The sequence below is a fragment of the Falco biarmicus genome, chromosome 16 (assembly GCF_023638135.1).
Source record: "Falco biarmicus isolate bFalBia1 chromosome 16, bFalBia1.pri, whole genome shotgun sequence".
NCBI classification, from domain to species: Eukaryota; Metazoa; Chordata; class Aves; order Falconiformes; family Falconidae; genus Falco; species Falco biarmicus.
The window spans coordinates 8,761,602-8,789,432 of NC_079303.1; the positions used below are offsets into that span (position 1 = coordinate 8,761,602).

General features: G+C 48.8%; 1 protein-coding gene and 1 long non-coding RNA gene across 6 annotated transcripts; one reads left to right on the top strand and one right to left on the bottom strand.

Annotated features, from left to right (window-relative positions):
• Positions 1-6,918: 6,918 nt before the first annotated feature.
• On the top strand, positions 6,919-18,916 carry LOC130159587 (ribosome-binding protein 1-like). Of its 5 annotated transcripts, none has more exons than XM_056361327.1 (12): positions 6,919-7,138; positions 8,100-8,222; positions 9,155-9,582; positions 10,743-10,855; positions 13,894-14,301; positions 14,845-14,993; positions 15,218-15,340; positions 16,353-16,505; positions 16,842-16,960; positions 17,756-17,909; positions 18,334-18,468; positions 18,752-18,916. In XM_056361327.1, the coding sequence occupies exons 5-12, from the start codon at positions 13,914-13,916 to the stop codon at positions 18,788-18,790; spliced, it is 1,260 nt and encodes a 419-aa protein (XP_056217302.1). In that variant the 5' UTR covers positions 6,919-7,138; positions 8,100-8,222; positions 9,155-9,582; positions 10,743-10,855; positions 13,894-13,913; the 3' UTR covers positions 18,791-18,916. The 5 variants fall into 5 exon arrangements, with proteins under 5 accessions (XP_056217302.1, XP_056217301.1, XP_056217303.1 ...); XM_056361326.1 differs by having other exon boundaries at positions 9,155-9,308; XM_056361328.1 differs by having other exon boundaries at positions 9,155-9,308; positions 10,774-10,855.
• A 2,773-nt stretch (positions 18,917-21,689) lies between these two features.
• On the bottom strand, positions 21,690-24,042 carry LOC130159593 (uncharacterized). Its single transcript, XR_008825793.1, has 3 exons — positions 23,823-24,042; positions 22,739-22,861; positions 21,690-21,806 (listed from the first exon to the last, which is right to left on the bottom strand). It is a non-coding gene; the product is annotated as an uncharacterized LOC130159593 (long non-coding RNA).
• Positions 24,043-27,831: the final 3,789 nt, after the last annotated feature.

Sequence of the window (27,831 nt, forward strand, 5' to 3'; positions counted from 1 at the left end):
TGCAAGCCATTCGTGACCTAAAACCTAGTTTTGAAACTTAAAAAAAACCCCAGACACAAAAACCCAACCAGTAAACACTGCAGGCATATGTTTGTAAGAAAATCTTCATACTGTTTTGTACAACTACCGTTTGTTCCCAAGGGCACCGCACCGACCACATCGGGGCAGGCAGAACCCACAAATCTGTGAAAAGGGAAGACTCTGTTTGTACATCAACTGGTGATTTTTTTTTTTCCTTTCTTTTTTACTTTTTTTGTTTTGGTTTGGGTTTTTTTGTTTGTTGGAGTGGAAGAAGTGTGAAAGTGAGACCCAGCATGGAAGGAAGCCTCTCTTTGATGGGTGGCTCTTGGCGCGTATCCTTTTGTGTATTTCTGGGTGTCGATGCATTTACAATGATGTAGTGAAAAGAGCTTATTCTTGCTTCATTTTCCGGGTTATTATTTACTAATTTTTTATTAAGTTTGCAAGCCAGCCAGGTGTTTGGGGTCACTGAAGAAGGACCCTGCTGTGGCCGGGAGCAGATCCTTTACTCCCCCGCCTTGCTTGCTGTGCTGCAAACAGCCATCCCCTCTGTTTTTTCTCCAAGATACGCAAAGGAGAGAAGCCTTCCCTTCCAGCCACGAGTGTTCTCACACTGGCGGTGCACCCCGAGGTCCCCTGCCACGGGGTCAGGCTGAGCGTGGGGACAGGGCAGAGCAGCGTGAGCGTGGGGACAGGGCGCAGCAGCACAGCCTCGCCAGCCCAGCGCGGGCTGCTCCTGCTCTCTTAAGCCTCAGCGCACCCCAGAAATTCTGTCCCTGCGGGTGCTGCGTGGTGGTGGTCCTTGGGCACTGCCAGGCTCTTCAGCCTTCTCTCTCCCCTTCTTGTGGCTTTCCTGTTGAAACTCCACACAAACCCACCCTTTTTCCCCCCGAGTTTTCTTCTTTTTAAATAATTTTTCTTTTTTTATTTCAAGTTGGTTTATTGGGAAATGGCAGAGACCACGTCACAGCTTGGTGCCTGCCTCCTCACAATAAAGCTGCTGAGCCCGGCGCTGACATCAGTGGGATTTGAGGAGCTGGTGGGGGGAAAAGGCCCCCAGAGTACTTGGTACCTCTGGGGGGTGTGAAGAACCAAGGCCAGGAAGGGGGATGAAGGCCAGACCCGCCTCCCTTTTGTTCCCAGAGAAGTCTGCGTGTGCTCAGCCTCTATATTAGACACACCAGAGATTCCACGCAGGCAGGACTGGGTAGACACGTGTCCTGTCCCCCCAGCACTGCAGCTTTGGGGGTCACGATGGAGAAGGGATGTGCAAATCACACTTGGGCTCTGGGGTATGTGCGTGACCTGTCTCTGATCAGGCAAGAAAAAGGGGTCCTGCTGAATTCTGGCTGAGGGAAGGGCAAGCTGAGAGCCCACCCCCCACCCCCACCCCCACTGCCTGGTGATTAACAGTGGTCAATTAATTACAGAGCAGACTCCAGCTGCTTAGAGTGCTTTCTCCTGTGTCTGGGAACACAGATCCTTGCGTCTTCTACTTCATGAGAAAGGAATGCCTCCTGTGTCTTTGGCTGTACCCTGTTTCATAATAATGCCAATGAAAGTGCCTGAGGCCACTTTAGACTGGTTTCTTGACAAATTCTACTTATTTGTCGTTTTAATGTTTGATTCATCCTTTCCACTTTCCCACTAGATTGTGGCCTCCAAGACGCATGCAAATCCCAATTAATACCCAATACTTTGCTAACACTTTGGACTACTTCAGCAACAAAGTGTGGACCTCTGTCAGAGGAAATTCCAATAGGAACTCCAAATCTCGGAATTATTTCTTGTAATAACCACTTCACAACCTCTTTTTGCTTGTGTGGTGCGACAGGGAAGGGCTTCTGGCCATCCTGTAAAAGTATCAACCCTTACCAGGATGTACTGGTACCCATTTTGTCTAGGCAGCTCTGAAAAATCTACTTGCCAATAATCTCCAGGTTCTGTACCAGATTTCAGTCTGCCCATTTGAACCTTTTTCTTAATCACTGGATTGGTTTTCAAACGTACTTCACACTTTGCAGTTACCGTATTAGCTATTCCCAACATCTTAACTGATATTACTTGCTTTCCCAAAGATGTTACTAAGGCTTCTGCTCCCCAGTGACATTCTTGATGTCTCGTTTGAATTATCTCTCTCATCACAGGAGGTGGAATTACTACCTGTCCATTAGGAGTTATCCACCATCCAGCTAAGTTTTTCTTAGCATTTAATAACTGACCCGATTTGTCATCTTCCTCTGAATATCTCGGTTTCTCCCTGGGAAGGGTTACTGTTTTAGAAGGAATTATTGCCATTTGCAATGCTTGTTTCTTTGCTACCCTTTTTGCAGTCTTATCAGCTAAATTATTCCCAGCTATTATTTTTGTATTGCCAGTCTGGTGTGCCGTACAGTGCATGATTGCTACTTGATCTGGCTTTTGAACTGCTTGTAATAATCGTAAAATCTCTGTTTGATGCTTAATGTTTGATCCTTGAGAGGACAATAACCCCCTCTCTTTCCACAAAGCTCCATGGACATGCACTACCCCAAAGGCATATTTTGAATCAGTCCAGATATTTACTCTCTTGTCGTTGCTTAATTCTAAGGCTCGAATTAAAGCGATGAGTTCCGCCTTTTGGGCTGATGTGGTACCCGCCAATGCTCCTGCTTCTATGACTGTAGTCTCTGTTGTTACCGCATATCCGGCGTATCGGACTCCGTGTTCCATAAAGCTGCTTCCATCAGTATACAGTTCCCAGTCTGGTCTCTCCAATGGCACATCCTTCAGATCTTCACGACTGGAATAAACATACTCGATGGTAGCCAAGCAATCATGTTCCAGTCGTCCTTCTTCCTGTATGGAACTTAAAAACACTGCAGGATTTACCAGGTTAGTTGTCTTTAGAATCACATCATCCTGTTCAGTCAATACCACCTGGTGCTTCATCATTCGGCTGGGAGACAGCCAGTGTCCCCCCTTCTGTTCTAGGACAGTTATCACCATGTGTGGCACATAGACTGTTATTGTTCTTCCCAAAGTCAATTTCCGAGCTTCTTGTATGAGCATCACTGTTGCGGCCACTGCTCGCAGGCAGTTTGGCCACCCTTTACTCACTGTGTCCAGTTGTTTAGAGAAATACCCGACTGGTCGTTTCCAGCTTCCTATCCTCTGGGTTAACACGCCCGGTGCAAGGTGTTGCCTTTCATGTACAAACAGCTGGAAATCTTTGGTTAGATCCGGCAGTCCCAAGGCAGGTGCAGACATTAAGGCACGCTTCAACTCTACAAAAGCCTTTTGTTGTTGTGGGCCCCATACAAAGGGAGGGTTCTTTTGGGCCTCGTACAGCGGTTTAGCTATTAGCCCATAGTTCATGATCCAAAGGCGACACCACCCAGTCATTCCCCAAAACGCTCTGAGTTCATGAATATTTCTCGGCTCAGGTATACCACAAATAGCTTCTTTGCGATTTTTTCCTAATTGTCGTTGTCCTTTTGAAATCTCAAAGCCCAGATATATCACAGTCTGGCAGGCTATCTGGGCTTTCTTCCTGGATACCTTATACCCATTTAGTCCCAGGAAATTCAAGAGGTCAATAGTCACCTGTATACAGGTAGGTCTTTCTTCTGTAGCTATCAATATGTCATCCACATATTGTAGGAGTAAATGCCCAGGTCTTGGTTTGTCCTGTTTCCAGATTTCAAGTTCCTTTGCTAAATGATTTCCAAAAATAGTTGGACTGTTTTTAAATCCTTGGGGTAATCTAGTCCATGTCAGCTGCATCTTTTGCCCAGTTTGAGGATTTTCCCATTCGAAAGCAAACAGTTTTCTGCTTTTCTTTTCCAAAGGTATACAGAAGAAAGCATCTTTTAAATCAAGCACTGTAAACCACTGATAATTCTCCCTCAATGCTGTTAACAGTGTATAAGGGTTTGCTACCACAGGATAAATATCCTCAACTATTTGATTTACTGCTCTCAAGTCTTGTACCAGTCTATATTCACCCGAAGGTTTTCTGACTGGTAAAATAGGAGTATTATACTCAGATGCACATTCTTCCAAAATTTTATACTCCAAAAATTTTCCAATCAATTTCTTCAATTCCTGTCTCACTTCTGGTTTGATTGAATATTGTTTAATTCTCACTGTTCCTGCACCTTCCTTCAAATCTATTTTAACCGGTTCTGCTAGCTTCAATTTACCAGGAATATTTGTTTCCCATACAGTAGGGATCACTGCCAAATCCACCTCTGGTGGAATTTCTTGTTCCTTTACCTTTTCTTGTATCATCAGGATTTCTCCCGTTTTTGACTCAGGTATTTTCAAGAAAAGTTCTCCTTCGTCAAAAACAATCTGTGCGTTTAATTTAGATAACAAATCTCTTCCTAACAAGGGTACCGGACATACTGGTACATACAAAAAATCATGTGTAATTATCTTATTTCCAAATTTCAAATCCAGGGGTTGCAGGAATGGCCTGTTTTTGTTCCAGTTTTTCCTTTACAGGTATTTAATAAAAAATGTCACTCCTGTATCCACTCCCAACCTCACAATTTAAACAACATTTTTTCCACTTTCTTATTATCAGAAGTTACAGCCATTACTAAATTATCTCTAATAGTTAGCTTACATTCACCCTGCCAATCCTTTTTTTGTCTTAAGTAAAAGAACAAATCCACATATGGCATTTTATTCCATTTCCCTTCTCTTTTACAATACAGCATTAACTGCAAAATAGTGTTATAATTCAGTGTCCCATTCGTGGGCCACTTTTCCTGATTTTCTAATATATATATAGTGGCCACCAATTATTACAATATTCAATCATCTGGCTCTTTGGCAAATCCTCATATAAATCCCCCCAATGCGCCAGTAAACATCCCAATGGAGAATTTTTCGGGATTTTATCATTTAACACAAGATTACCCAAGCTTTTACTTTTAAACAACCGAGTTAACTTAGTTGCCATGGTGTAATTACCCACAGTACAATACACAATTATTCAACTCTGTCACTCCGATCCGCGGATCCACACTCCACAGTCTCACCCTTACAGCCACGCTCACACTTTCCCACAGTTACTTTAAACAAACATATAACACAATATTATACCTCTTAATTTTCTTCTTAATACACAAACTCACAGAACAAAGAAAACAAACATATAACACAATATTATACCTCTTAATTTTCTTCTTAGTACACAAACTCACAAAACAACAAAGAACACCAAAAACTTCTTCTAACTTCTTGTTAGAGGCACTACCTTAGAGAACACTATAGCGTATAGTTTCTCTTGTCTCCACTTTTGTCCAACCCTGCAATAGCTTTCGCTTATGTCTTACGGGCAGACGCCTAGGCTTCCACTTCCACAAGGATCCTTTTAGTCCAACCCTGCAATAGCTTTCGCTTATGTCTTACGGGCAGACTCCTAGTCCTACCCTGCGCAGCTCTTTCACCGCGTCTGACAGGCAGACTTACTCAGTGGGGCTCCAACCCACTGGTGGGACTCCATCCCACTCTTTCCCATACAATTATTATAGTGGGACTCCTACCCACTTCCTCTAGTGCACTTACTTACTACAATTAAAAAAAGAAGTGTCTTACCCAAAAATCCAGGGAACGTCGCGAAGAGCCTTACGGATCGGGGATCGATGGGTGTCCCCGAGAAATCCTCGGTGCCGGCCGGAACCGATCAGGTCCCCAATTCCTCCGGTCTCCTTCAGCGAGGTCCCATCTGGGTCGCCAAAACTGTTACCGAAATCTCGGACTGAAGAACTTATCGACACCAATGTGATGTAGATAAGCAGACACTTCTTTATTGACGGCCGGGTGCGTGAGCGAGTCCTCTCACGATCAACGCACGCCAGGTCCCAAAATCAGATTCCATAGATAGAACTTATTCATACATATTCATTAAATATTCATGCATAATCATAACATTTCCTGTAAATCATTAACATATTTTCCTCCTATATCCGATTCTGCGCAGTAGAGCTTAGAAAGGTCTAGAAATGGGTCTGGGGTGCAATTTGGGTAGGTGGTGTATGAGTCGGTGGTCGCGATCTCCCCCTGCCGGAATTACCTTTTACTAAAGTTCACGGTTTCTTGGCAGGTAACCACAAGCTGTTCCAGTCGACTCTCCCCAGTTCCCATTCATCTCATATTCTGACATTTCAGTACACCTCTGCATACAGAAGACTGGTTAAATACAAAGAAACCTTTCAACCCTAAAGTTATTACCTAAGTTTTAACAATGGTTCCAGCCCCTTCTTCTAGCCTTGGTACAGGACGTACACAAGATCTCATAGCAGCTTTTACTGTGCAACTAAGAGTTTCATTAAAAATATTTCTTATCCTTCTATTTTTCAATTTTATAAAATGATTTTATAAAATCAATTAATCAATCAAATAGTCAATCAATCTTAACTTATTAACAAATCGATAACATGTCTTCATTGCCTTTCACTAAAATTCCTCTTTCCTGTGAAACCAGTTGTGTTTGTGGGTTTGGGATCTTTTTTTTCTTTCCTCCCCTTGTTCAGGGAGCAGTAGCCCAGCACAGTTCCACTTGATTTTTTTCTGGTGGTGTTACAACAGACATTGTGCAGTCCTCCTAACGCTTTGTCCATCAGCAATGTTTTCACTTTTTTCTTGTTCCTGTTTTAAGACACACTATTGTTTTCTTTCTAAGGGCTGTATTTTTGTTATGTCCTTCATGATGAGTGAATTCAAAGTACTTTCAATGGCATAATACACTTTGTAGTGTAATTTTGTGAAAATGCTTCTCTATGAATTACAAAAAAGATTTCATTTTCTATTATTTCAGAGGTAAACCCTGAATTAATCAATCCTGGATGTGGTGTTTCTGTCTTCTAGAAATACGTGAAGCTTAACTTTGTTTTTATAGGTTGAGAAGGAAAAAGCAAAGAAAGATGTTCAAAAGTGCAGGCGGTGGCAAAACAGGAATGTGTGGATAAATTAAATAACATCACTAATCGGCAAATGAAACAAAAGATTACTGTAAGGAAGAATGACTGTTTGAAAATGGAGAATGAAAACACGATAGAAGAAAAAGACAAAAAGATTTTTTCATCTGGGGAGAGCTCAAAATTATTAAAATGCCAGTGAAAGGGTAAGCTAAGGAAATAATCTCTAATTCTTATTTGTAGTACTATGTAAGTGTCTTAGGTTTTCTGATACTGTGGTAGTTGAAGTAGTTTCCTCAGTGGTGAAAGCCATAGTGAGTAGTCCACTGCTTTTCAAAAAGTGAAGAAAATTTCTTCTTAGAAAACACTAAGCTCATGATGGAGGTTCAAATTTATGGCCTGCTCTAAAAAAAAGAAAAGGAAAAAAGAAAAGAAAAAAAAAACCCATCCAAATTCCTGTGATTTCCTTGTCAATACTGAGGCAAAATGCATCTTTGAAACCAGAAAGAAAAGCAGACTGGAAAAAGCAGTTATTTTTGTAGGAAATGGCCACCTAGAAAAGAAAAGTAGGAACTTGGGGTTTGCTACTACTCCCTTTTCTAGGTGATTTTAGTGATCTCCGTGCAGTTGGTGTTTTCCTTTTCATTAAGTTAATATGCCCTTTGTCAGGAGAGGGTGATTTGAAGAATCAGTCAGCAGTATGCAGGCGAGCGGAGGTTGTCTTTATTCGGCAGCGCTGGGTGCATGGGGGATCGCGCCACCAAAGTCATGCACCCCGAGGTGACTTTTCAGTCCCCCCTTTATACAAGCTACTCAGACCTATTCATGAGTTTTCCAAGAAATGGTTTACATATTCATTACAATTCTGAGAATTCATTTACATATCTCATGCCTGCACAATGTCCTTGAGGAGTTGTCTCTGCGCAGACTCTATTCCTCAGGGGCCATGTTTAAAGTCTTTGTCTTCGCCACGTTGCATGTACAACAGGAATCTAAGACAGAATGTCCCTTCTGAAGATAACCAACCCAAGGCCTTAGCAGTCTGTGCATCCGTCATGTGGCAGTAAGGGTCCTCGGACATCTCCCGACTTTTAACTAAACGTAGGTGCGTCATCCTTTAGATAAGTGGTACAGCATTCGCTATTCAGAGTTCCCGTTGTTTGTCAGGCAGCACCAGTCCCGCTGTGTCACCACATTTCCTTCTCAACCTGGACTTGGGACAGAGACCAGTCCTGCAGACACCTCGGCAAGGAGGAGCCCTTGATGAGGACGACGACGAGCCGCTTTTGGGTGAGCTCAGAGCTGACTGAAGCACAAGCGAAAAGCCCCAGCTCAAACCAGGCCGCTTTGCTTTTCTTGGAAGTCACAAAGCTTCGCTCTGGTGGGTCTCTTTGCATCGGAAACCCTTGTGCTCCCAACGCTGTGACCTGTGTGGGTGCCAAGTCAGAGCAGTCCGTCGCCGCCTGCCTTTGAATTCAAGGTTTGAACCGCGCAGTGTGGCCAGAGCGGGCACATGCTGCGAGAGGTCACGGACCACCATTTCCCTGGCCCTGCGGCTGAGCCAGCGCAGCCCGCTGCTGTGCCGGGAGCGGTGGGGACAGTGCCGCTCTGTCCCCACACAGCTGCCCAGAGCTCAGGGGAGGGGGCGGCCTGGAAGCGCCTGGGCTCCAGCGGCCGGCCAGAGAAAGCCCCCCCAGTTCTCACGGGGGAAGTGACTGACATGTGCAGGGTTTCTCCTGCTCGGACTGCAACAAGTTTCCCAGGAAGCTCCCCAAGGCGTGGGCGTTTGGGTCTGAAGCCCCCCGGGCCGAGAGCAGGCGCTGCCAGGGAGCTAGAGCCCGCGGCAGGCTGGCCGTCACTCAGCAGGCAGGTGAACCTGCTTCCCCGCGCCCCACTCCATCCACCTCCGCCAGCTCTTACTTCCAGCCTGCTCCCCCCGGCCCGTACCCCCATCCTTTCTCCCCGTGCGGCAGCTGCAGCAGGCGCGTACCAGCCTCCCGAGCCCCCGGCTGACGCGGGGCACTGGCACGCTCAGCCGGCAGCGCTGGCCCCGCTGCAGGAGGGCTAGTCCGCAGGCTGCAGAGGAGTCACTCGCTGACCCAGGGGAGGGAAAGCCCATTTATTTAGGCTGTTTGAATTTGGCACGCACAGAACGTATCCCAGTAACGCACGGGAGGCTAAGGGGTTTGGTTTGGTTTTTTCTTTCTTCTTCTTCTCTACAGACATACAGGAAAACTCTGTGCAACTCCCATGTACACACTGCACAAAGGAAACAGCTTTAAGCAACCACCGGTGAAACATGGAAGCCTTTTAAGATCTCTGGAGCTGGCACAGGAATGCTTTCTACCCCCCATACAAAAGGCATTTCAGTTTCAGGTCAGACTGTCTAGGTGGTATTTCCATGCATTTCTGCAGAATTAAAGAAGCTAACAGACAAAAAGCCCAGATCAAGCCATATTAGTCAGGCTGATTGGTTCTACCACGTTAGATCAATAGTGATTATGAACAAACGGACCAAGTGACCAAAGACTGGGGCTGAGAATACCACTTTTTGAGATGTGGTTTCTTTTCACTGTACTACCCATAGAACTGGAGCGCTCTGATAGAAGTATCGGCATTTGTAGAAGCCTCAGAAGCATCTGACCCGCTAGTAAGTGTGTATTAGAGAAACGAAGGTAGTTCTAAATTAAACTATGTCAACAGAAAAGTAGTTGATAGAATCCCTCAGGCTGAAGGAGAACTCAAGGCACTTCATAACAAGAACACTGAACCTCTAGAACAAGTGAACCTTTAAATATTATTACTGCACCGTGAGTTTACAAGAGTGGATTAGGACTATTTCTCCAGAAAAATGTGTCTATTTTATGTCTGTTTCACTTCAGGATTGGCCTTTATTAGTACTGCTCTGCAACTGCTAGCACTAAGAATTTAACCCAGTTTTTGTGCCAACAGGTTGTTTTAGCCTAACTTTCACTACAGGTTTTCAGTTCTGTATAAAGTGGTTACAGGGGAAACTGTTTCTGAGTTTGGCCATTTGACCAGCAGCCTCAAAAAGACTGACTGAATTTTGCTTTTTACAACTCGGAAAATTAAGAACAGGAACCAGTTTGTTCTCACACCCCCACCCCACCCCCACCCCCCTTTCATCCCATGACACATTGACACTTTGCAGCGTTGGACCAACATTTTTGGAGACCTTTAGCGTTAATCCATTGGGGACAGTATTGGGCTGCTGGACAACCAATGCAAATATTAATAAACCAAGAGAAATCCTTAGATTTGATTTGTTGAGGGTCATTTGTACATACGAGCTACATCTCCAAAATGTGCTTTATTCTACCAACAGCTTCCCTGCAGTTAGTGAAACCCTTGCCTAGAATGGTTGCTTTACATAACTGATCTATTAAAACATGGAATGCCTGTAGAGTTGTGGCACTGCATGACATCTACATGGGACTTGCTTCAAAAGCTACGACCAGGGAGCCTCCTGGCTTCTCAGCAGTGCAAGCTCGGGGCAGGTCCTCTGGCCCATTTGCTTGGCATTCATGCTTTATGCCTAAAAAAAGAGGCAAAACACTCAATGTGGTATTCCAGCATGCTAGTAATCAATCAAATGTACTTGGTAGTAACATTAGAAGAGGCAATCGGGTCACCAAGCAGGTAAGCCCTGCCTTAGCTTAGGCATTTGGATGGTTTTCTCTGACGTGTGTCAGAGCAGACATCTGGCTACATGCCAAATAGCAATGCAGAAATACCGGGGAGAACGTTTTCACTCCATCCGTGCTCAGACTGTTCCCCTTTTCGCTGCAGGCTCTCTCAGGAGCGCACCTCTCCTTTCTAGGGCTACCCTGGGTATGGCGGGTGAGGAAGCTACACGCAGGCAGGCTCCAATGGCTGACTCGGCTCCCGCTGGCTCTGGAGAGGTGGGTGAAAGAATCAGAGTGAGCATCTGGGCTGTAGAGACCAGAAAGGCTTTGCTGCTCCAAGGAATCAACAATGGATTCTTTTTTTGGAGATCAGGGAGCCCAACCCAAGCCGTCTGATGTGGAGAAAAGCTGAATTTCTTCAGGATTTCTTTCTTTCTTTTTTTTTTTTAACTTCCACCTGTGCAGCACAGCCTCCCTGGCTAGTTGCAGTCCACTGGCCAGCTGTCGTGTGAAGGCTGGCACTGCTGCACAACGATCCTGTCTGTCTTGCAGGCTGCAAGATTTTGGCCCAGTGCAGCAGGAGGAACTGAAGGGGGTCGGCGCTCTCTGGCTACAAGCCAGGCCGACTGAGCATGAAATCTCTGAATGCTGCAGCAAGATGTTTACTCCTTGGTTAACGGTGTCTGACAGGCTGAACAGAGCTTTGCTTCTCCACGTGGAGATGCAATGCCTTTTGAAATGAGTAATGACAACCACATCTCTAGATCAAGCGCATTGTTAATTCCTACTGTTGCACAGGGTGTTTGAGATCGTGTCTTTCAACAGACACAGGCTTGAACGTCCTCTGCCACAGCAGCAGCTCTAGAAGGAAGCTAATGGTTTCTAGCCTGTATGGTGCAGATGTGCTGCTCTGCATGGCACAGCTGTGGTGTCACAGACACTGCAAAACCTGCTCTTGTCCTGCGCACAGTTCTAGTGCCTCTAAAATTCAGTCAGACGGTGTAAGTTTTAGCCAGAGCTCACTTGAGCTGCATCACAGGGCATTTCACTTGTGAAGTTCTCATCTCTCACTAGTATCTCAAAAAACCCAGCCATCCACAACCAAAAACCAATCCAGCATCCAGCTGCTCTGGGAGGTGGCGGGAGCAGCTGACGGGGCTGGAGAGCATTTGCCAGCAGTCAGTGATGCCCTTGCCCTAAGCTGGAGTGGCGAATTTTGATCTAAGTCTGACGCGGTGGCACTGTGAGGTCAGCAGCTCTGTTGGTACCAGCGCATTGTTGGGGTTGCCAGGTGAGGAATGCAGGGCGCTCAGCTCCGCCCCGGTCAGCTCCGGGGCACATTGGTCTGGCCCTAAAGCCAGCAGAAGGACGTGGGTACATGTTCTCTGGACCCTCGTTTCTGTTTCCTGCCAGGAAGAGGAAATCCATCCCTTTTCACCCTGCAGGTTAGGAGTAATCCCTCTGTCCCGATGGGGACCATCCCAAAGTGATGCTGCGTTGTCAGGAGGGAGGGGGCTGGCACCAGCTGTGCTGGGATGGAGCCGGCTGAGGCCGCTGAAATCCCAAACGACTGGGCCGGGCCGGGATAGCGATGCCTGTAGTATCAGCTGGGATCTCGCGCGGTGCCCTGGTGTAGAAAGTTGGTCCTGCCGGGGGGAGGCTGGTTCCAGCTGGCGTTGGCAGCCTGCCCGCCTGCCGGCTCTCTGCTGCTTTGTCTGGGATGCTTGGCGAGGCGGGCAGGGAGAGCTGGGCTGCTGGTTGAAACAGCCCTCAACAACCCCCCTGGGGGTTGGAGGCGACGTTTTCATTGCCCTGTCACCCCCTCGCTGCACCAGTGCAGATTCGGCTGGGAGTGAGTTCGCCGCTGTCGGCTGTGAGAAAGGGAAAGGCTCTGAGGTCTCTCCCTGTGAGCACTGAGGTTTTGAAAAGATGCTGATCTCCTTAGTTTTATTCTTATTTTTGCCTCCTCCCTTTCCAGCCACTCCCTCCGTCCCCAGCCCACAACCTCTTAAAGAGGAAATTCAATGATGTTGACAGTTAAGGGCGGGGATGGGAACTTCTGATAGCTGAGGGCTTGATGCACTGATCACAAGAAAGCGCAGCCTGGCACCTCCTGGGGAGTGCCCCTGCGCAGATGAACTGCCTGGCTGCAGCATCGGGGGGGTGGGGGGGTGGGGGGGTGGGTGGTGGGCGTTGTGAGCCACGTGGAGGTGGTGCCCATGGGGGAAACGCACGAGTGGGACAGCGGGGAAGAGCCTGGCTTCCAGACTCGGGACGGGGTTCGGTTAGCGGTTAAGAAGAGTGGAGGCAGCAGCATCTTCCTCCGCGCGGGGCTGCACCCTGCCTGCCAGGTCTCAGACCAGGCAGTACAGTCTCCCTTGCGGCTCCGTGTGTTAGGGGTGGAGAACCTGAGCGTGGAGAGGAGGGTGGGAACGGATGCCCGCCAGTTAACAGCAGAGGTGGAAAGAGAAGCACCACATCCAGTGCTCCCTTTGCAAGTTTCGTTTCTTCCTGTGGGCATCTGCTGGGGAGATGAGATGGTTAATGACCATGCTTTTGCTTTTTTTTGGCTTGAACTTAGGCCTTTTCCTGGTGTTTGCGTTGCAAGGAGATGGTAGCGTCTTGGTTCTCTGTGTGGCGTCTGTAGCATCATTGCTGGGGTGGTTCTCGTCACTGGAGGCTGGGAGCAGCGACCCAGTGGGATGTGGTCACTGCGTGTCCTCCCTGCCAGGCTGGGCAGAGGCCAGCAGTGCCGCAGGGTGCGGCTGGCAAAGGGAGGCGGCCAGGGCTGCTGCAAAGCTGGGGAAAGCTCTCCCGTGCATGCTTTCCCCTTCCAGGGGGGTGTTCTATTCCAGAGCTGAGACCCTGGATGCACTTCCACCTGCGCCTGGGCGCAGAGATAAGGCCAGGTGGCCCAGGGAGAGCCCAGGTCTTGGCCAAACTGCACCAGGCAGTCTGGAAACGGGCTCTCTTACTGCCGCAGGGCTGCAGGGATTGCCCAGGGTCGTGCAAAAGCGTCCCATTGGACATGGCATGGGCACTTTGCTCGTGGCTGTCTCTGATTGCATCCCTGGTTTTTTCTTCCCCCTCTTTGGTTCTTCTGGAGCTTGCTGCAGCCAGCGCAAGCAGCCCCTGCGGTGTGGCTGGAGCACCGTGCGCAGGCAGCGCAGCGGAGGAGCGCAAACCTGGGAGGGGGCGGGGGGTGTCAGCAGGTTGCCCACACAACACAGATGGACATGGGAAACTCGCTGCTCACAGAGAGGCTGTTGCGCCTCTTTGTTTTCCCCACTAACTGTTGTTGTGGTGTCTTGCAGGCACAGAAGAATAAGGCAGGATGGATGTCTATGACCCTCAGATGCTGAATCTTGTGCTCTTTGGAGGTCTGATGGTGGTATCAGCCATCGGGATCTTCCTGGTGTTCACCTTCATGGAGAAGGTCCTCCGTCCTTCTGAGGAAGCCTTGGCCAAGCAAGGCAAAGGGCTTAAGAAGACTCAGCAGAAGGAAAAAGAGAAAAAGAAGAAAGAGGAAGCTGTTGAGGAAAAAGGAAAAGGAAAGAAACATCAAGAGAAACCTAATGGACAGGTCCCAGAGGCGCACCAAAGTGCTCCAGTGGTCAGCTCTGTCACCATAAAGAAAAGCAATGTTCTTCCAGCCCATGAGGAGCAGAAGCATAATGGACCTGTCAAGAAGGTGGCTGCATCCAAGAAGAAGAGCGAGCCAGGTAAGGCCAAGTTCCTCTGCATATATCCCCGTCGGGTAAGCCGGCAGAGGGATCGGAGAAGGGCTGGAGTCATCTCGTTCCCTTAGCAAAGAGCTGGAACGAACCTGCCTGGTGAAAGGCAGGAGACGACCTTGCTGCTCTGCATCACTGGCACCGCTGCGTGGAGCGACAGTCCCCCAGCGAGGCTGTGTCACAATGGAGTCCAGCTTCTGATGCCCACCACGTCTCTGCTCCCTGGCTTTAGCAAAGCGTGCCCAGCTCCGTCTGGAATCGATCAGTGTGATGGAGGGCGGTGGCAGGGCGGCAGGAGCAGTAGCAGAGCCAGGCAGAGGTGGCAGCTGGCTCAGGGAACGCTTGTCTGTGGTGAGTGCCGTCCCCAGCGCTCGTCACATTGCTTTCAGTTAGAGAGGTATCAAACTTGGCTGTGGACATCTGGGCGGTTGCTGGCGTGAAATGAGTTATGGGGTTGAAGTCAACTGAGGCGATGCTACTCAGCCCTGCCGTTGGCTCGAGCGCTCCCAACCCCTCCTCTCTCCTCCCCAGCACCTGCGGACTCGGATGGGCCCCTCCACCTGCCCTACAAGACGCTCGTGTCCACGGTCAGCAGCACGGTGTTCAGTGAGGGGGAGGCCCAGCGGCTCATCGAGATCCTGACGGAGAAAGCGGGCATCGTCCAGGACTCCTGGCACGCGGTAGGGCTGCCAGCAGCGTCGCGTCCACCAGGGCTGGGCCAAGCCTCCGGGGGTGCGGAGGGGTGAAGGCAGCCCGTTTTCGGGCAGGCTGTCCCCCGAGGGGCAGCCTTAGAGACAGGAGCTGAATTTTCCCTGGGGCAGAGGGCAGGACCCTGTGCGTGTGGGGTGGAGGGGTTGGATGCGGAGGTGGTGGTCCCCGCTGATGTGCCACCCTGCGCCGGCAGGCCAAGCAGAAGGGTGACCCTGTCACTGTCCTGAAACGCCAGCTGGAGGAGAAGGAGAAGCAGCTCGCCACCAAGCAGGAGGCTGCAGCCGCTGCCAGAAACAAGGTGGAGGAGCTGAGCCAGGTAAGTGCCGCGCAGCCCTCCCGGCACCCCTGGCACGGGCTCTGCGCCTCACGGCTCGCCGTGTGCCTCCCTCTCCCCGCGTCTTACCCGCCCTTGGAGGTGAAGCCCAGGGGTTCTCTGGGCCCTTCATCCATTTGCTGTTTTCTCCCCCAAAAGGGGAGGAGATGCCCACCTGAGCTCCTCTCCTGGGCCTGATCCAGCCCGGGGAGGCACGTGCCCTGTTGGGCAGCCGCAGCTGGAGGGGGCTAAAGCCGTGCCCGTAAGAGACTGCAGCTTTCTGCTGCTTTCCGGAGGACAGTAAAGCCCTTCTCATCTCTTGGCAGAGCCCCTGAGCTGAGAAGGTGTTGATCAGTCCCTTTTTAAGGAGCCTGGTGCTCTTTACAGCCCCCTTGCCTGGCTCAGCCCCTTGCCTCCACCTCTCGTTGGGTGTTGAAGTCAGAAGGGACCCCCGGTGCGTCGTGCTCAGCACCTCCTGCCCCGCAGCCGCCAGGACGCTGCTGCAGCAGGTCCATCTGCCTGCAGGCAGGAGAGGAGAGGGCGAAGCCACCCTGTGCACTGAGTGCTGTGCTAAGCCCCGGCCTGTGCAGGCAGCCCAGGGCAGCGGCACGGCATCACCCAGCCGGCCAAGAGAGCACCGCTGCCTTGGCAGGGGGCGGAGGGGGGGTGTGTTTGGTTTGTGGGGGTGTTTTCTTTTTTTTGTTTTCCTGCTTTGCCCCAAACTTGATGTGATGATATTGATCCTGGGGCCGGGGAGGGGAATAAAATTCCAGGCTGTCACTCCTGTCTCTTAGCTGGCCCAGTGTGGAACAACAGTGGCATCCAGTGGCCACTGAGCCCAAAGCTTAATGCAGGAGGAAATGTAAGTGCGGAAGGGTGTAGCTGGGCCTGGGGGCAGCGCCGAAAGGGTTACACTTCTTAAAGTCTTCTGAGCCAGGAGGCCACTTGTTTCCAGTCCCCTTAAAGCAGGGGAGTTCCTGCGCTGAAACTGACCGGGTGGCTTCTCTCCTCGAAGGAGCTGGCAGCCGAGCGGGCCAAGGCGACGGCCGTGGAGGGCAAGCTGAAGGAGCAGCTGCTGGCCCGCGAGCAGGAGATGGCAGCGGTGCAGGCACGCGTGCAGGCCAGCTACCAGGACCATGTCAGCGAAACGCAGCAGCTGCAGGGCAAGGTGAGCCCCACGCGGTGCTCTGCAGCTTCCTCCGCTGGCTGCCGGCTGGCCCTCGGTGGCAGCTGCCTGGTCTTTTGGAGAAGACCGAGGTGGGCGATGGGGCCAGAGCCTCGGGGAGGGGCGAGAGCCCCGCAGTGCTCCTGAGCCGTGGTGCTCACGCTAGAAGAGGGATGTGGGAGCATCCTCACGGGATGCAGCAGCCGCAGGGGCTGTCAGCAGCAGCAGACACCTCGCTGTGGCTTCCTTGCCAGTCCCTCTTGCCCATGGAGTGGGCTCCTCAGGGGAGAGCTGAGGGGCTGGCAGCAGCGGCATCAACCCCTGTTGGTCTCTCCCTAGATCCGCACCCTGCAGGAGCAGCTGGAGAATGGCCCCGACACGCAGCTGGCTCGCCTGCAGCAGGAGAACTCCATCCTGAGCGATGCCTTCTGCCAGATCAGAAGTCAGATGGAGAGCAAGTAAGACTAGGGGTGGGGGTGGGGGCAGAGCCTGGGGCCGCCCTCTGGCAAGCCCTGGGGGGGGCTGTCCATCAGGCTTGGCCACCCCCTTTCTGGAGGGTGCTTCTACAGACGCCCCAGCTAGCTGGAGGTAGAGGAGGGAGTGAGGAAGAGATTGCCAAATGGCTTCTGTGGGCCTGGCAGGGGAAACAAGGATGCTTTTCCCAAGTGGAAGGGCAGGGGAAGCCCTCTCTGCTTTGGAGTCACCTGTGCTGATGCTAGCGGAGGGGGCAGAGGGGACCGGAAGGCACTGCAGCATTTCTCCACACTTCGGAGAGCTTGTGCTCACCAACTTCAGAAGAAATGTCGCTGGCTCTTTGATGGGAGCGGTGCTGCAGAGAACCGAGACCTGCCTGGTGCATACAGAACAACCAGGAGCTAGGGAGAAGAATTTGGCGCTCCTTTTTGTAGAAAGTCTGAAATGGCTGGTGATTAACAGTGGTCAGTTAATTACAGAGCAGACGCCAGCTGCTTAGAGTGCTTTCTCCTGTGTCTGGGAACACAGATCCTTGCGTCTTCTACTTCATGAGAAAGAAATGTCTCCTGTGATGGAAACGGAGCTTTTGAAATTGATGTGTCAGCTCCTTCCACCCCATCCCTGAAGGACCAGGCGTGTCCGAGAAACAGGCCAACACAACCGTTGAGATGTTTCAAGCCCTGTTACCAGGCCCACCAGGAGGATGTGTTCCCCCTGGGTAACGCCAGGGATGCTTGACTGGCCTGCGGGCTGGAATAACGCTGCTTCTGTTGGTGCAGGCAAAACGCTGAGGTGGCCAGGTTACAGGAGTGGTGCGGCAAGCTGATGAACGAGCTGTCTGAGAAGTCAGAGGTGCTGCGGCAAGAGGAGCAGCTGAGGAAGAGCTGGAAGATGAAAGTGGCGGCCTTGGAGAGGCAGATGGAGCAGCTGCAGGTCAGGCAAGCGCCTGCAAACCTGCTCCCGCCGGGTGTGAGGGTGGGGGGGGAAGCCTAGGTGGTGCACCGTGCTGGGTGGTAGCCTCAGGTGAGAGAGGAAACCCAGTGGCCCCTGCCAGCGGGTGCTCACGAGGACGTGGGTGCTCCCTCTCGACTCTGAAGCCCTTGGTGCAGGAGGTAGAGCTTGTGGCTTTGTTATTGTCACCGGGGTGTGGCTGGATTTGGGGGTTTAGGGGTGTTTAAAGGACACCTCCCAGGTAGAGCCTCTGAGCACGCCGCTGGAGCAGTGGCGCATCGCTGGCTTGTGGCCGCCGAGGCAGCTCAGTGGAGACCTGAGGTGACCCGAGATGTTTTGGAGGGGGGAGTGTCGCCAGACGGCCAAGGGAGACTCAGGCAGACGCCTTCTTTTGACTCCCATGTAGGAAAAACTAGGAAAAAAAAAAAAAAGAAAGAACCGGGGCCAGGCAGCAAGCGAACTACAGGAGCGACCGAAGGTTACCCAGGACCAACTGGCCAAAGGGAGACTGAAGAAGTGTAAAGAACAGCTTCAGGAAACGGTACTTGTGGTGGCCGCAGCCATCCCTCCCCTTGGTGCTGGTGGAGGGCAGGGGGAAGCGCGTGTCAGGCAGTGGTTGAAAACCGGAGACAAGGTGGCACTTGCTGCCAGAAACCATCTGGGTGGCTTTTGGGAAGCTCTGGGAGCACAGGAGATGGTGGCCATGGTTCTCCCTTCTCAAAAGGCAGGACCTGGCCCATCTGTGAAACGCTTTGATGCTTGAGCTGCCACGAGGATAAGGTTGAGAGCCAGTTGAGTAACCCACCTCTCTTTTCCTTCTCCAGGGGGAAGAGGACAGTTTGAAGGAAGGGACTTCAGTCTGACGAGTCTGTGACCTAGACCTTACCGTCACCTTACCAAAATGCCTTACACATTCCTAAAACGAAAACTAAAAATATATGCCTGATTTACTGTAGAAAAAAGTTGCAAGCCATTCGTGACCTAAAACCTAGTTTTGAAACCCCCAGACACAAAAACCCAACCAGTAAACACTGCAGGCATATGTTTGTAAGAAAATCTTCATACTGTTTTGTACAACTACCGTTTGTTCCCAAGGGCACCGCACCGACCACATCGGGGCAGGCAGAACCCACAAATCTGTGAAAAGGGAAGACTCTGTTTGTACATCAACTGGTGATTTTTTTTTTCCTTTCTTTTTTACTTTTTTTGTTTTGGTTTGGGTTTTTTTGTTTGTTGGAGTGGAAGAAGTGTGAAAGTGAGACCCAGCATGGAAGGAAGCCTCTCTTTGATGGGTGGCTCTTGGCGCGTATCCTTTTGTGTATTTCTGGGTGTCGATGCATTTACAATGATGTAGTGAAAAGAGCTTATTCTTGCTTCATTTTCCGGGTTATTATTTACTAATTTTTTATTAAGTTTGCAAGCCAGCCAGGTGTTTGGGGTCACTGAAGAAGGACCCTGCTGTGGCCGGGAGCAGATCCTTTACTCCCCCGCCTTGCTTGCTGTGCTGCAAACAGCCATCCCCTCTGTTTTTTCTCCAAGATACGCAAAGGAGAGAAGCCTTCCCTTCCAGCCACGAGTGTTCTCACACTGGCGGTGCACCCCGAGGTCCCCTGCCACGGGGTCAGGCTGAGCGTGGGGACAGGGCAGAGCAGCGTGAGCGTGGGGACAGGGCGCAGCAGCACAGCCTCGCCAGCCCAGCGCGGGCTGCTCCTGCTCTCTTAAGCCTCAGCGCACCCCAGAAATTCTGTCCCTGCGGGTGCTGCGTGGTGGTGGTCCTTGGGCACTGCCAGGCTCTTCAGCCTTCTCTCTCCCCTTCTTGTGGCTTTCCTGTTGAAACTCCACACAAACCCACCCTTTTTCCCCCCGAGTTTTCTTCTTTTTAAATAATTTTTCTTTTTTTATTTCAAGTTGGTTTATTGGGAAATGGCAGAGACCACGTCACAGCTTGGTGCCTGCCTCCTCACAATAAAGCTGCTGAGCCCGGCGCTGACATCAGCGGGATTTGAGGAGCTGGTGGGGGGAAAAGGCCCCCAGAGTACTTGGTACCTCTGGGGGGTGTGAAGAACCAAGGCCAGGAAGGGGGATGAAGGCCAGACCCGCCTCCCTTTTGTTCCCAGAGAAGTCTGCGTGTGCTCAGCCTCTATATTAGACACACCAGAGATTCCACGCAGGCAGGACTGGGTAGACACGTGTCCTGTCCCCCCAGCACTGCAGCTTTGGGGGTCACGATGGAGAAGGGATGTGCAAATCACACTTGGGCTCTGGGGTATGTGCGTGACCTGTCTCTGATCAGGCAAGAAAAAGGGGTCCTGCTGAATTCTGGCTGAGGGAAGGGCAAGCTGAGAGCCCACCCCCCACCCCCACCCCCACTGCCTGGTGATTAACAGTGGTCAATTAATTACAGAGCAGACTCCAGCTGCTTAGAGTGCTTTCTCCTGTGTCTGGGAACACAGATCCTTGCGTCTTCTACTTCATGAGAAAGGAATGTCTCCTGTTGTTGTGTTGTGTGTTTTTTTAAGGAGAATACTAGTGTTCTAATGAACTAATAAAGCACGAAGTCCAAGCAAATGGGCCAGAGGACCTGCCCCGAGCTTGCACTGCTGAGAAGCCAGGAGGCTCCCTGGTCGTAGCTTTTGAAGCAAGTCCCGTGTAGATGTCATGCAGTGCCACAACTCTACAGGCATTCCATGTTTTAATAGATCAGTTATGTAAAGCAACCATTCTAGGCAAGGGTTTCACTAACTGCAGGGAAGCTGTTGGTAGAATAAAGCACATTTTGGAGATGTAGCTCGTATGTACAAATGACCCTCAACAAATCAAATCTAAGGATTTCTCTTGGTTTATTAATATTTGCATTGGTTGTCCAGCAGCCCAATACTGTCCCCAATGGATTAACGCTAAAGGTCTCCAAAAATGTTGGTCCAACGCTGCAAAGTGTCAATGTGTCATGGGATGAAAGGGGGGGGGGGGGGTGGGGTGGGGGTGTGAGAACAAACTGGTTCCTGTTCTTAATTTTCCGAGTTGTAAAAAGCAAAATTCAGTCAGTCTTTTTGAGGCTGCTGGTCAAATGGCCAAACTCAGAAACAGTTTCCCCTGTAACCACTTTATACAGAACTGAAAACCTGTAGTGAAAGTTAGGCTAAAACAACCTGTTGGCACAAAAACTGGGTTAAATTCTTAGTGCTAGCAGTTGCAGAGCAGTACTAATAAAGGCCAATCCTGAAGTGAAACAGACATAAAATAGACACATTTTTCTGGAGAAATAGTCCTAATCCACTCTTGTAAACTCACGGTGCAGTAATAATATTTAAAGGTTCACTTGTTCTAGAGGTTCAGTGTTCTTGTTATGAAGTGCCATGAGTTCTCCTTCAGCCTGAGGGATTCTATCAACTACTTTTCTGTTGACATAGTTTAATTTAGAACTACCTTCGTTTCTCTAATACACACTTACTAGCGGGTCAGATGCTTCTGAGGCTTCTACAAATGCCGATACTTCTATCAGAGCGCTCCAGTTCTATGGGTAGTACAGTGAAAAGAAACCACATCTCAAAAAGTGGTATTCTCAGCCCCAGTCTTTGGTCACTTGGTCCGTTTGTTCATAATCACTATTGATCTAACGTGGTAGAACCAATCAGCCTGACTAATATGGCTTGATCTGGGCTTTTTGTCTGTTAGCTTCTTTAATTCTGCAGAAATGCATGGAAATACCACCTAGACAGTCTGACCTGAAATTGAAATGCCTTTTGTATGGGGGTTAGAAAGCATTCCTGTGCCAGCTCCAGAGATCTTAAAAGGCTTCCACGTTTCACCGGTGGTTGCTTAAAGCTGTTTCCTTTGTGCAGTGTGTACATGGGAGTTGCACAGAGTTTTCCTGTATGTCTGTAGAGAAGAAGAAGAAAGAAAAAACCAAACCAAACCCCTTAGCCTCCCGTGCGTTACTGGGATATGTTCTGTGCGTGCCAAATTCAAACAGCCTAAATAAATGGGCTTTCCCTCCCCTGGGTCAGCGAGTGACTCCTCTGCAGCCTGCGGACTAGCCCTCCTGCAGCGGGGCCAGCGCTGCCGGCTGAGCGTGCCAGTGCCCCGCGTCAGCCGGGGGCTCGGGAGGCTGGTACGCGCCTGCTGCAGCTGCCGCACGGGGAGAAAGGATGGGGGTACGGGCCGGGGGGAGCAGGCTGGAAGTAAGAGCTGGCGGAGGTGGATGGAGTGGGGCGCGGGGAAGCAGGTTCACCTGCCTGCTGAGTGACGGCCAGCCTGCCGCGGGCTCTAGCTCCCTGGCAGCGCCTGCTCTCGGCCCGGGGGGCTTCAGACCCAAACGCCCACGCCTTGGGGAGCTTCCTGGGAAACTTGTTGCAGTCCGAGCAGGAGAAACCCTGCACATGTCAGTCACTTCCCCCGTGAGAACTGGGGGGGCTTTCTCTGGCCGGCCGCTGGAGCCCAGGCGCTTCCAGGCCGCCCCCTCCCCTGAGCTCTGGGCAGCTGTGTGGGGACAGAGCGGCACTGTCCCCACCGCTCCCGGCACAGCAGCGGGCTGCGCTGGCTCAGCCGCAGGGCCAGGGAAATGGTGGTCCGTGACCTCTCGCAGCATGTGCCCGCTCTGGCCACACTGCGCGGTTCAAACCTTGAATTCAAAGGCAGGCGGCGACGGACTGCTCTGACTTGGCACCCACACAGGTCACAGCGTTGGGAGCACAAGGGTTTCCGATGCAAAGAGACCCACCAGAGCGAAGCTTTGTGACTTCCAAGAAAAGCAAAGCGGCCTGGTTTGAGCTGGGGCTTTTCGCTTGTGCTTCAGTCAGCTCTGAGCTCACCCAAAAGCGGCTCGTCGTCGTCCTCATCAAGGGCTCCTCCTTGCCGAGGTGTCTGCAGGACTGGTCTCTGTCCCAAGTCCAGGTTGAGAAGGAAATGTGGTGACACAGCGGGACTGGTGCTGCCTGACAAACAACGGGAACTCTGAATAGCGAATGCTGTACCACTTATCTAAAGGATGACGCACCTACGTTTAGTTAAAAGTCGGGAGATGTCCGAGGACCCTTACTGCCACATGACGGATGCACAGACTGCTAAGGCCTTGGGTTGGTTATCTTCAGAAGGGACATTCTGTCTTAGATTCCTGTTGTACATGCAACGTGGCGAAGACAAAGACTTTAAACATGGCCCCTGAGGAATAGAGTCTGCGCAGAGACAACTCCTCAAGGACATTGTGCAGGCATGAGATATGTAAATGAATTCTCAGAATTGTAATGAATATGTAAACCATTTCTTGGAAAACTCATGAATAGGTCTGAGTAGCTTGTATAAAGGGGGGACTGAAAAGTCACCTCGGGGTGCATGACTTTGGTGGCGCGATCCCCCATGCACCCAGCGCTGCCGAATAAAGACAACCTCCGCTCGCCTGCATACTGCTGACTGATTCTTCAAATCACCCTCTCCTGACAAAGGGCATATTAACTTAATGAAAAGGAAAACACCAACTGCACGGAGATCACTAAAATCACCTAGAAAAGGGAGTAGTAGCAAACCCCAAGTTCCTACTTTTCTTTTCTAGGTGGCCATTTCCTACAAAAATAACTGCTTTTTCCAGTCTGCTTTTCTTTCTGGTTTCAAAGATGCATTTTGCCTCAGTATTGACAAGGAAATCACAGGAATTTGGATGGGGTTTTTTTTTCTTTTCTTTTTTCCTTTTCTTTTTTTTAGAGCAGGCCATAAATTTGAACCTCCATCATGAGCTTAGTGTTTTCTAAGAAGAAATTTTCTTCACTTTTTGAAAAGCAGTGGACTACTCACTATGGCTTTCACCACTGAGGAAACTACTTCAACTACCACAGTATCAGAAAACCTAAGACACTTACATAGTACTACAAATAAGAATTAGAGATTATTTCCTTAGCTTACCCTTTCACTGGCATTTTAATAATTTTGAGCTCTCCCCAGATGAAAAAATCTTTTTGTCTTTTTCTTCTATCGTGTTTTCATTCTCCATTTTCAAACAGTCATTCTTCCTTACAGTAATCTTTTGTTTCATTTGCCGATTAGTGATGTTATTTAATTTATCCACACATTCCTGTTTTGCCACCGCCTGCACTTTTGAACATCTTTCTTTGCTTTTTCCTTCTCAACCTATAAAAACAAAGTTAAGCTTCACGTATTTCTAGAAGACAGAAACACCACATCCAGGATTGATTAATTCAGGGTTTACCTCTGAAATAATAGAAAATGAAATCTTTTTTGTAATTCATAGAGAAGCATTTTCACAAAATTACACTACAAAGTGTATTATGCCATTGAAAGTACTTTGAATTCACTCATCATGAAGGACATAACAAAAATACAGCCCTTAGAAAGAAAACAATAGTGTCTCTTAAAACAGGAACAAGAAAAAAGTGAAAACATTACTGATGGACAAAGCGTTAGGAGGACTGCACAATGTCTGTTGTAACACCACCAGAAAAAAATCAAGTGGAACTGTGCTGGGCTACTGCTCCCTGAACAAGGGGAGGAAAGAAAAAAAAGATCCCAAACCCACAAACACAACTGGTTTCACAGGAAAGAGGAATTTTAGTGAAAGGCAATGAAGACATGTTATCGATTTGTTAATAAGTTAAGATTGATTGACTATTTGATTGATTAATTGATTTTATAAAATCATTTTATAAAATTGAAAAATAGAAGGATAAGAAATATTTTTAATGAAACTCTTAGTTGCACAGTAAAAGCTGCTATGAGATCTTCTGTACGTCCTGTACCAAGGCTAGAAGAAGGGGCTGGAACCATTGTTAAAACTTAGGTAATAACTTTAGGGTTGAAAGGTTTCTTTGTATTTAACCAGTCTTCTGTATGCAGAGGTGTACTGAAATGTCAGAATATGAGATGAATGGGAACTGGGGAGAGTCGACTGGAACAGCTTGTGGTTACCTGCCAAGAAACTGTGAACTTCAGTAAAAGGTAATTCCGGCAGGGGGAGATCGCGACCACCGACTCATACACCACCTACCCAAATTGCACCCCAGACCCATTTCTAGACCTTTCTAAGCTCTACTGCGCAGAATCGGATATAGGAGGAAAATATGTTAATGATTTACAGGAAATGTTATGATTATGCATGAATATTTAATGAATATGTATGAATAAGTTATATCTATGGAATCTGATTTTGGGACCTGGCGTGCGTTGATCGTGAGAGGACTCGCTCACGTACCCGGCCGTCAATAAAGAAGTGTCTGCTTATCTACATCACATTGGTGTCGATAAGTTCTTCAGTCCGAGATTTCGGTAACAGTTTTGGCGACCCAGATGGGACCTCGCTGAAGGAGACCAGCGGAGTCAGGGACCTGATCGGTTCCGGCCGGCACCGAGGATTTCTCGGGGACACCCATCGATCCCCGATCCGTAAGGCTCTTCGCGACGTTCCCTGGATATTTGGTAAGACACTTCTTTTCTTAATTGTAGTAAGTGGGTGGGAGTCCCGCTAAAGTAAGTATATAAGTAAGTAAGTGCACTAGAGGAAGTGGGTAGGAGTCCCACTATAATAATTGTATGGGAAAGAGTGGGATGGAGTCCCACCAGTGGGTTGGAGCCCCACTGAGTAAGTCTGCCTGTCAGACGCGGTGAAAGAGCTGCGCAGGGTAGGACTAGGAGTCTGCCCGTAAGACATAAGCGAAAGCTATTGCAGGGTTGGACTAAAAGGATCCTTGTGGAAGTGGAAGCCTAGGCGTCTGCCCGTAAGACATAAGCGAAAGCTATTGCAGGGTTGGACAAAAGTGGAGACAAGAGAAACTATATGCTATAGTGTTCTCTAAGGTAGTGCCTCTAACAAGAAGTTAGAAGGTTTTGGTGTTCTTTGTTGTTTTGTGAGTTTGTGTATTAAGAAGAAAATTAAGAGGTATAATATTGTGTTATATGTTTGTTTAAAGTAACTGTGGGAAAGTGTGAGTGTGGCTGTAAGGGTCAGACGTATAATTGAGAACGAAAGCGAGTGGGAGTGTGGATCCGCAGATCGGAGTGACAGAGTTGAATAATTGTGTATTGTACTGTGAGTAATTACACCATGGCAACTAAGTTAACTTGGTTGTTTAAAAGTAAAAGCATGGGTAATCTTGCTGTAAATGACAAAATCCCGAAAAATTCTTTGTTGGGATGTTTATTGGCACATTGGGGAAATTTACAGGATGATCTGCAAAAGAGCCAGATGATTGAGTTTGTAATAATTTGAGTATTGTAATAATTGGTGTCCTTTGTATATATTGGATGATCAGGAAAAGTGGCCCACGAATGGGACACTGAATTGTAACACTATTTTGCAGTTAATGCTGTATTGTAAAAGAGAAGGGAAATGGAATAAAATGCCAGGTGTGGATTTGTTTTTTTTACTTAAGACAAAGAAAGGATTGGCAGGATGAATGTAAGCTAACTATTAGAGATAATTTGGTAATGGCTGTAACTTCTGATAATAAGAAAGTGGAAAAAAATGTTGTTTAAATTGTGAGGTTGGGAGTGGATACAGAAGCGACATTTTTTTATTAAATACCTGTAAAGGAAAAATTGGAACAACAACAGGCCATTCCTGCAACCCCTGGATTTGAAATTTGGAAATAAGATAATTACACATGAATTTTTGTATGTACCAGTATGTCCGGTACCCTTGTTAGGAAGAGATTTGTTATCCAAATTAAATGCACAGATTGTTTTTGACGAAGGAGAACTTTTCTTGAAAATACCTGAGTCAAAAACGGGAGAAATCCTGACGATACAAGAAAAGGTAAAGGAACAAGAAATTCCACCGGAGGTGGATTTGGCAGTGATCCCTACTGTATGGGAGACAGATATTCCTCGTAAATCGAAACTAGCAGAACCAGTTAAAATAGATTTGAAGGAAGGCGCAGAACAGTGAGAATTAAACAGTATCCAATCAAACCGGAAGTGAGACAGGAATTGAAGAAATGGATTGATAAATTTTTGGAGTATAAAATTTTGGAAGAATGTGAATCTGAGTATAATACTCCTATTTTACCAGTCAGAAAACCTTCGGGTGAATATAGACTGGTACAAGACTTGAGAGCAGTAAATCAAATAGTTGAGGATATTTATCCTGTAGTAGCAAACCCTTATACACTGTTAACAGCATTGAGGGAGAATTATCAGTGGTTTACAGTGCTTGATTTAAACGATGCTTTCTTTTGTATACCTTTGGAAAAGAAAAGCAGAAAACTGTTTGCTTTCGAATGGGAAAATCCTCAAACTGGGCAAAAGATGCAGCTGACATGGACTAGATTACCCCAAGGATTTAAAAACAGTCCAACTATTTTTGGAAATCATTTAGCAAAGGAACTTGAAATCTGGAAACAGGACAAACCAAGACCTGGGCATTTACTCCTACAATATGTGGATGACATATTGATAGCTACAGAAGAAAGACCTACCTGTATACAGGTGACTATTGACCTCTTGAATTTCCTGGGACTAAATGGGTATAAGGTATCCAGGAAGAAAGCCCAGATAGCCTGCCAGACTGTGATATATCTGGGCTTTGAGATTTCAAAAGGACAACGACAATTAGGAAAAAATCGCAAAGAAGCTATTTGTGGTATACCTGAGCCGAGAAATATTCATGAACTCAGAGCGTTTTGGGGAATGACTGGGTGGTGTCGCCTTTGGATCATGAACTATGGGCTAATAGCTAAACCGCTGTACGAGGCCCAAAAGAACCCTTCCTTTGTATGGGGCCCACAACAACAAAAGGCTTTTGTAGAGTTGAAGCGTGCCTTAATGTCTGCACCTGCCTTGGGACTGCCGGATCTAACCAAAGATTTCCAGCTGTTTGTACATGAAAGGCAACACCTTGCACCGGGCGTGTTAACCCAGAGGATAGGAAGCTGGAAACGACCAGTCGGGTATTTCTCTAAAC